General features: G+C 45.1%; 1 protein-coding gene across 1 annotated transcript; it reads right to left on the bottom strand.

Moving 5' to 3' along the window:
• Positions 1–1603: 1603 nt before the first annotated feature.
• Positions 1604–4757, bottom strand: LOC120533217 (zona pellucida sperm-binding protein 3-like). The gene is made up of 9 exons (XM_039759992.1): positions 4363–4757; positions 3222–3340; positions 2954–3057; positions 2700–2874; positions 2506–2626; positions 2332–2423; positions 2138–2253; positions 1942–2067; positions 1604–1741 (listed from the first exon to the last, which is right to left on the bottom strand). Exons 1-9 carry the CDS (start codon positions 4702–4704, stop codon positions 1638–1640), a joined length of 1299 nt encoding a protein of 432 aa, XP_039615926.1. The 5' UTR covers positions 4705–4757; the 3' UTR covers positions 1604–1637.
• Between the last annotated feature and the right edge of the window lie 5097 nt (positions 4758–9854).

Below are 9854 nucleotides of genomic sequence, written 5' to 3'. Positions count from 1 at the left end.
ACAATAAGACATTGTCTTAAGATTTCTCATGTAATTTGGAGGCCTATTTTTCTCAAAAGTCAGCTCAGGTTTACAGAACTGCTAAAATTGCCCTTCCATTGAAACGCCACATCCAAACCTTCAGAGAAGACTGTATGCAGAGTCAATGATCAAGACATATCCACAGCCCAGAGACTTCATCTTCATTTACCAGAATGGACACAGAAAAATGATCCTAACCCTACCCAATTACGAATTGACCAAATGGCAAGGCTTATTAACTACTTCCTTGATAACCCACCTCCACCATTAGTTCAGTTTCTTCTGCAGCAACCCAACACTATCAAAAGACTGGAGAGACCGTTTCACTGTTAAGGGTAGCCCTGCGAGTGTTTGATGATGCATTTTCCTTTCTACGGCAAGGACACAAGTATACCACTCAGATTGGGTACCATGACAGTTTGTAATGTCAGTTTACAGCTTTACTCCAAATAAGCTAAATGCATGTTGGGTTTAAAGGTTTTTTCAACTTTAAACCAAACACAGTAGGGCAAAAAGCTACCAAACTTGGAGTTAGATAATCAAAATAGGCTCAAAAAAAAAAAATAAAATCCACATTGACTAAAAATTCAAAATCTGTAGTTTTATAGCAGAAGGAGATAAAAGTCCAAGCCAAATTGATAGGTACCCCTTGTTACAAGGAACCAGCACTGTTGCTCTAGAGGTTTATTTAAATGAAATTAACCCCAACTGCCAGAGAATATCACGGGCAAGTTGTGTTCACTACAGACAGTAGATCTTCAGTGCCGATATCCAAAGTGGATTATTAAACCGATTTACATCTAATAGCAACTACATCCTTCCCGTTACATTATGAAGCCATTTGACCAGAATCCACTCATCAGTTCCTATGAAGAAAGTGTCTAGCAACCAGAATATTAAAAAAAAAACAAAAAAACCCATCTTAATGATCTTTCACCATGTCCAGTCACTCACTTATGACTGCCTTTAAAACACTTTAGAGCAAAGCCAAAATGTTTAGCTCAGTGGGGCACAAACTTAATCCTGGAAACCCAGAATTTTAATTGTGTACTTTAAAAATTGACTCTTACCATAAACTAGGGATGCTTATTTTAGCCTTTACCCAAATCTCAGGTTCCTTCCCCTATAAAGGAATTCAGGAAGCAACACTAAAAAGAAAACCCCACTCACAAGCTGTGTAAACATCAGATCAGAGCTACAGGATTCAAAATGCAGGACTATTTGGGAAACCCATCTTGATCTTGTCATTTTCTCTCTAGGCAATGGCATTACAGCAGCTTTGAAAAGATCCATCAAATCTGAAGGATGAACTCAGATTTTGGGAAGCTGGAGTGGAGACTATTGCTTAGGGCAGTGTGCTTATTTATGCAGATGCCACTTTCTAGCAAAGGGAGATCAGGCATATTATATTTGAGAGAGATATCCGAGACAGAACAATCTCCTGTACTCCTAGGCAACCCTTGATCTGAATGACCATACATGTGGTCACGTCTATGAAGATCCCTCAGCAAGGTCAGATTCTATTATAAAGGTGTTCATACCCCTCCTTCCACCCCCAAAAAATATATATATACACACTATAGACAATGCAAGTTTTAAAATTTTATTGCTTAGTATTAAACACCCTTTGCTTTTCTGTAGGCCAAGAATAGTACAGCCACACACGAGACAGCCAGGACACCTACAACAGTACCAAGGATGGAATCTTGGAATTGGGAGCCTGCAAGGAGAAAAAGGCATTAGGAATGAACAAATGCTAAACACTGCTAGATTATCTATTCACCCTGAAATTTGGAAGGCCATTTAAAAATTCTGGACAAGCAATTTTTGCAACTTTCACAGCTGAAAAAACTACAGCAATGTTCGGACTGTAGAAACCAAGTCACTACGGCTTCCATTTAGACTGTCAAAACAAGTTACCTGGAGAAGCTTTATCTTGGTGAACAGACAGGGACTGTGATACAGAAGACAAAGGAGAGACCTGCTCCAGAAAAAGAGGACCAACAGAAATGGTCTCCTTCCATCCAGCTGGCGCACTCACTTCACCTGAAAAATACAATTACAGCTTGTCTATCCCAATCTAGACACTGGGAAGTCTGCTTGTGAGGTCACTTACTTGCTCTCCTGGGTCTGTGTTTAGGGGCACCAGAGCCCCTCCTGAAGGGAGGGGGGTTGGCACAGCTTGTGTCACAGCAGCTACAGACAGCATTGTCCCCATCCACTGAGATCCACCTGAAAGCACAGCCACCAATCACAACCGGCTACCTCATCTGAACAGGTGCACCCTCATCCTCCCAGTCAGTCACTTACTGGCTCAGTGCAGAGTTGTATGAACAATCCTTATTCAAAGGATCGACATTAGCAGACACCAAGGTCACCTTCAGATGGCATGTAATGAAGATCTAAAAGCAGACATGCAAGAAAATAGTCACACCTTGGAGATTCAATGGGTTCCTCCAAAGGCGATGGGAGGAGAGGACTTACTGAACTAGTAGTCAGGCCATAAAACCTGAAGGCATCCAGCTGGAACTGCATTACAGACTGGGCAACTCTGGGGGACACGAACTGTGAATTGGAACCTGTCAGTTGGCTGTCTAAGAAACACCTGCAATACACAAGAGGGACCATAGCATTACATTTCCAAACCAAGATCTGTTCAGACTATTACTCACACCCACCCATTATTGCCAATGAAGGTGTAGGCTGGGGCAGATGCATTGGACCCAGGAGTGGCCACACAGCGGTCCACAAAGACACGGAGAGGCTCGTGGTTAGTGCTGTCCACAGATGCTTGAAGGTTAATGAGGTCTCCTAGGAAGAAGGTATTGGATGGACTCGGCCCACTCCAGTCACCTGCAGACAGGAATGTTACAAGGTGTTCAGATCACATCAGTGCAAATGGAAAGTTGGATTTTTAAATGTGTACACCTACTGCTCATTATAACTAGCGAGAAGCCCAGAATATCATCAGCAGATATCGTGGAGGTGTAAGGAACCCAAGTGGGGTTTAAGGCATTGCTGCTTACGTTGTGTAGCCTGGGTTGGAGGGGAAAAAAAAAAGTGAGCCACAGGACAAGTCTTCAAATCAGGGCAGATTCTTGTAGCGCAACACAGCACAATGTCAGTATTTGGCACTTGGTTCCATGTTTGGATTAGTATACTGTAGGCCAAATCCACTTTTGCCTTAAATGGCATCTCACCTGTTGTACTGGCATTCAATCTGCACCACAGCTGGATTTGTTCTTACAATGGAAAGACCATCAATTGGAGAAGGATTGTAGTCAATGGTGAAGGTGTACACTATTAAAGCTCCCAGCATCTAAAGAGATGAGCCAACAACTTGGTTAAATAGCTTTAAAAAAAGCTTTAGATCGATTGACTTTAGTCAATTTGTAAGTGCTATTGCAATTTTGCAGAATTTAAACCTAATCACCTAGCCAATTACTCAAAACAGCTCACTTTATAACCTGAAAAATTACAAGCTGCAAGATATTGTAGGTGGCCCTCCAAGTCATCTTAGATCAGAAACTGGAGCACACCAGGCACCCAAGAATTTTTAAAAACTGAAACAAAGGCAAGCAAATGGCATCTAGTTATTTGAAATGTAGATCTTGCCCCTAATGTATGTTCCTTTTTTGCAGTCTTGTAGATTAGGCATCAAGAATTAGAAGTATAAATCTGCTTTCTCAATTTGAAAATTCAGGATCTTTTGATAAGGCCATTTAAGATTCCATACAAGCAACAAGTTGGATTAGACATTAGCAGCTTGAGTTTCACAGCTGAAAACCCACAGCAATGCCTGAAGAAAAGCACAACCTGACCAGCGAAGTACCCTGCTTAGGGTTTGGAGTAGGACTATTAATCCTAATGTGCTCTTTAACCCTATAAGGTTAAAACTTGAGACAAAATTACATTTCAAAAGTAGCTGCTAGACCAATCACTGTGCTGCATAAATCAGATTTCAATATGTGTGCACTCTAACCAGGCACATGAGCCCACATTAAGGTCAGAGTGGGCACTACACCAGGGTCTGGGCATGTAACAGAGACTTTACTGCCCAAATCTCATTTCATTCCAGTACAATAGTGTGTGTATGTATATATATATATATATATATATATAATTTTATATATATTTTATATAAAAAAAATCTTTCACAAAACGGACACAACTGGGACAAAGATTTCATTAAATGTGTGCCTGCTCTATTGTGACTTGACCGCCTTAACAGTAAATACTAAACAGACCGCGGCCACCTACTAGAAAAGCTTTCGGTAACGGTCACCTTGAGAAATTAAGTGCCAAGTTAAAGACAAGTGCGAGAGTGCTGAGGCCACTCACCTCCACGGTGCTCCCACAGCCCTGCAGAGGGGCTTCAATCACAAAAGGCTGAGCACCGGCCGGGCTGGTGACGCCACACCCACCCATGGAAAGATCAGATGGCTGGACCGGCTTTTGGATGCCCAGCAAGTCCGGACTAATGGTGACGATCACCTCGCTGTCGGTGCACTGAGCGGTTACGGTCTGCGGAGCGCCAGCTCTCGGCTCAACATATTGCACGACGGCCGGCTTGTGTTGCTTTGCGATAAGCTTCCGTCCTTTGAAACGGGGCTGAGCAAAAACATCGCAGAGGTAAAAGAGCAGCAACACCACGGCTATCTGACCCTTACCTTTAAACGACATATTGAAACAAAAAAAGGGAAAAGCAGCAAAACGCAATAAAGGATGAAGTGCAGCTCAGTCTTTATATACACGAGTGAAGGCGTGCGACTTCTTAATGTTAGTAACACGTGCGGAGAAAACGATTGCCAATCAGACACCAATCGTGTTTGTAATAAACAAGACGCATGAAATACTGAGGTTAATTATGCCAAGAAGATGATAAAATTAGCATCATAAATAAAAACAGCCGTAAAAGTGTAAGATCATCTCAAGCAGTAACTTGACAGTTCTTACACGGGGCAAGCAATTGGGGTTTTAAATCTCTCGATAATTAAAACCAAACTTATTTGCTTTGCGAAAGAGCAGAAAGTATACTAAACTTCTTCAGGGCATCACCCGAATAATTTAATTTAGGAAAATTGTGGGCGTATTGGTACATTGCAAACTAACATGGAAGACTTGTGTAAATAAAATCATTGCCAAATGTAATTAACTTGCCTGTAGTCAAGTGTTTTTGTGGGCGCCTCTACAAAGTCTTTATTGAATATTTATGTCGCTTCGATTTAATCAAATTTTTTATCACATTGGTCAACAAGCATTTCACTACTGGGATTCTTTCACCTATCCTTTAACAAAGTTCCTTTACTGACTCCAAATCTGAAAACTGTTCTCGTCGAGCACGTCCCGTTTTTTAGTTATGATGTTTCAGGCCTTGGACAAATACTGGACAGTGAAGGCGGATTTAAATAAATACCGGTAATTTTAGGGTGCCATTGAGATAAATGAAATCGCCACACGTTACTAACAGCTGTGAGTTGTTCACCTTGTCATTATTAATTTTGTTTAAAAATGATTCATTTTAATTAGCAGGAAAAATATTTGTTACTAATTACCGAGACTTATGACTCTAGAGCACAACGACACACTGTCATGCTGCATGTTTGGAAGGCGCTGATTGGCGGAAACTGTTTATAGGGAATTGCCCGATAGGGAAGTAAGTGCAGTATAGCGATCAGAAACGAAAACAGACATTTAAGCCTTCTGGACTGTAGTTTATGTCAAGCCTCCAAACACTCAAATTTTATTACGTTTTACAGTGAAAATTTTTACATAAAATGCCCAATATAATTAGGGGTGTGTGCCCCCTGTGCAGAGGATTTTTTTGTTAAATAGAGGAATAAAAAAATTAAAAAAAAACTTTTCACAAGAGGAGGATCAATGACGAGAACCCCTGGGGCATCATGTATAAACGGTGCGTACGCAAAGAAATGTTGCGTAAGAACTTTTCCACGTTCAAATCGCGATGTATAAAACCTACGCTTGGCGTAAATCCACGCACTTTTTCACGGTACCTCATACCATGTCTTACGCAAGTTCTCCGCTCGGTTTTGCAGACTGGCGGCACCCAGCGTCAAAGCAGTGCTACTGTTCCTGTGTGGTTACACCTTATTTTCCTGACGCGGCTTTATAAATACACCGAAACTAACCGCATATTGTTTATTAGTGTAATGCATCTGATTGTAATTAACTTGTAACAATATAATGGTAGAGGGAACAGCCATAGTATTCCAAATACCAAAACTGCTTTAGCGTTGTTACTCTCACTTCTTCTTCTTTCAGCTCCTCTTGTTAGGAGTTGCCACAGCGGATCATCTTTTTCAATATTTCTCTCACTGCACCACTCAGAGTATTTATATCACTGTATCTGAGTGTGAATCACAGCAGCAGCTGATCGGAAAGGGAATTATCGGTATACAGCTTCAAGGACACGCTGTCTCAGCCACTGCAGAATGTTTTAAAGTCTTTCCTGTACGGACCTCGCGGTTCAGAAACAGAAACGATATCATTTATAAGGTGAAATTCAGCAAAATATTGTAGCGACCTGTGGTTGAGTCTTAAAGTTTTTAGAGCCGTATTCTGCCGTGCACCTCTCCCAAGCTGTAGGCTAGCGGACTGCCAGAGTTATGCACGCAGCTGCACCCAGCTCTTTAGGTAGCGAGCACTCGTGTCCCATACACCGCACGACTCCGAGTGTCTCGGTAATAATTGCTTCGATAGAAATCTTAGCAATACACAGCTCTATCCTGTTGTATCTCTTTATTAGAGCAGATAGTCAGCAAAAACAAAGCTTAACTCATTTGCTTAGCCATTGCCAAGGTCATTAATGAAGCCATCTTTCTTATCGACGGTAACTATTTACATTCAAATAACCCCCGGACGGCAACAACCCAACCCACCCCACCAGTTGAGCACAGACACATACAATAATTACAACAGGAAACACAATTATATTACTTGGTTAATTTAACGCAACAATAAGCTTTTACATAAATTACCCACAATGCTATTTACATAAATTACCCATAATGCAACACGCCGCCAGCGCTGCTGCCGGGTCGCTACACAGCCCCAGAGGGTTAGGGTCCCCACAACCCTACTCATCACAGTAAAAATCGAGCAAATGTCCTGGCCGGCGACGGACGCGCTTCGGCCTGCCTGATGTACCATCACTCGTGTCAGGCTCAGTCCCGAGACTGTCAATGTCTGTCTCGGCGCCGGGGGTGGAGGTTGGACAGCCACTTGGATTCTCAAGTCTTTCTTGTTCTGGGGCCAGTGGGTGGTATGGTGCCAACCGGTCCTTGTGCAGCACCACCCGTCTGCCCCGTCCAGGCATTCGGACTCGGAAAACTACCTCCGATATTTTGTCCAAAATTTCTCCAGGTCCTTGCCAATGGTGAGTCAATTTAGGAGACAGTCCCCGTTTCCGTTGCGGGCAAAATACCCACACTTTGTCTCCTGGTTTCAGTGTCGGGCCATGAGCCCGTGTGTCATAAGCCCGTTTCTGGCGAGCTCCAGCTCCCTCCAATGCCTCCCTGGCCAGTCGATGAACGGTGTCCAGGCGCTCTTTCAACCGTCTAAAATAATCCAGTTCAGGCCCACCAACAATCTCAGGCTCAGGGGGCGAGCCAAACACCAAATTCACTGGCGTGCACAGTTCTCTCCCGAACATCAGCCCCACTGGTGTGCATTGGCTTGATTCTTGTACGGCTGTCCTATATGCCCACTGGACCATGGCAAGACCGAGGCAAATGTTGGTCCCAGTCTCGCTGGTGATGACTAGTCAGGATCGCCAGTTGAGTGGCCAGGGTGCGATTAAATCGCTCGACCAGTCCATCACTTTGCGGGTGAAGGGGGGTGGTTCTAGTCTTTTTCACCCCCAGTCGCTGACACACCTCCCTGAACAAACGGCTCTCGAAGTTTCGCCCTTGATCACTGTGCAGTTCTTCCGGAACCCCAAATCGAGTGAACATTTCATCCACTAGTTTTTGTGCTGCTGTGGAGGCACTCTGATCCGGAACTGCATACGCCTCTGGCCATTTAGTGAAATAATCCATCGCAACTAAAATAAAACAATTTCCGGCTTCAGTTACAGGAAAAGGACCCAGTACGTCCACTCCGATTCTCTCCATGGGTGCCCAGACAAGGTACTGTTGCAACGGTGCGTGAGAACGTTGACCAGGTCCTTTTTGCGCAGTGCAGATGTCACAGCAGTAGACGTGCAGCTCCGCGTCTTGCCGACACCCGGGCCAATAGAACCGCTGCTGCAGTCGACGCACTGTCTTAGCGTTTCCGTAGTGTCTGGATCCAGATGCTCCATGGACCCATCGGAGGACCTCGGCGCGCAAAGCCTGGGGAACCAGCAGTTGTAGTCGGTCAATCCCCCCCCTGGGTGCTTGCCACCGTCTGTAAATTATGCCATCGTGCAACTCCAAGTTGCCCCACTGGGAGTGTAGTAACTTGAGTTCAGGCCCTTGTGAAGACACAGTTTGCCAGTCGGGACATTCTTGGGTCTCCAACCAGCCCTTTACCTTCTCTAGCGCTTGGTCGTTCGCCTGTAATTGCCTCAATTGGTCAATGGTGAACGGCTCCCCTGCTCCAACAGTGTCATCTGGCCTTGCGGATGCTGACGATGGCCCCAGACCCCTTTCTTCCTGTCGGCGGCAATATCGACACTCGTTGCTGAGGCATGGACGCCTGGAGAGGGCATCAGCGTTGGCATGCTGTCGTCCCGGTCGGTGCTGTACCTCGAAATCATATTCCTGGAGGATCTCCATCCACCTCGCCACCTGGCCCTCTGGTTGCCGGAAATTTAACATCCAGGTGAGGCTAGCATGGTCAGTCCGCAGCGTGAACCTAGTGCCCAATAGGTAGGGCCAAAAGTGCCGTACCGCTAAGATCACTGCCAACAGCTCCCGCCGAGTGACGCAGTAATTTCTCTCCGGTCGACTGAGGCTGCAGCTGTAAGAAGCTACAACTCTCTCTCCAGCCTCCCCCTTCTGTGAGAGTACGGCCCCAATCCCCACATTGCTAGCGTCAGTGTCCACCACAAAAGGTTGGTTGGGGTCAGGGTAAACCAGGACCGGCGCGCTGACGAGGGTAGCTTTCAGTTGTTGGAAAGCGGCTGTGCAATCCTCCGTCCACCCAAACTGTTGGCCCTTACTCGTCAGTCGGTGCAAGGGGCTGGCAATGGTTGCAAAGTCTTTTACAAACCTCCTGTAGTACGAGGCTAAACCCAGGAAGCTCCACAGTTCGGTGATGTTGGCTGGCGGTTGCCAGTTGCTCACGCTCTCTGATTACGTGTCCTAAAAACTGGGTCTGTCGGGCGAGAAGATTACATTTTTCAGGGTTCAACCACAACCCGGCGCTACGAATGGCGGTCAGGACCTCCCTTAAATTGTGCACAGCCTGGTCAAAGTCTCTGGCATGAATCAACTGGTCATCCAAATAGACCACACAACGGGTTCGGGGAATGTCTTTTAGGACCCGCTCCATTAGTCTTTCAAAGGTGGCCGGTGCATTACAAAGTCCAAACGGCATTACCTTAAACTGCCACAGCCCTTGTCCGATGGTGAATGCAGTTTTGGGTCGGTCCTCTAATGCCAGTTCTACCTGCCAATATCCACTGCGCAAGTCCAAGGTGCTAAACCAACGGGATCCAGCCACATAGTCCAATGCATCATCGATGCGGGGCAATGGGTAAGAGTCTTTTCTAGTGACTGCATTTAATTTACGAATGTCCACACAAGGGCGCCAACCCCCCCGTTTTCTTCCGCACCATGACCATGGGTGTGGCCCAGGGACTGTCCGAAGGTTCAATAATGTCGTTGGTT

The sequence above is a fragment of the Polypterus senegalus genome, chromosome 8 (genome assembly GCF_016835505.1).
Source record: "Polypterus senegalus isolate Bchr_013 chromosome 8, ASM1683550v1, whole genome shotgun sequence".
NCBI classification, from domain to species: Eukaryota; Metazoa; Chordata; class Cladistia; order Polypteriformes; family Polypteridae; genus Polypterus; species Polypterus senegalus.
This window is presented reverse-complemented; position numbering and strand designations above follow the sequence as displayed.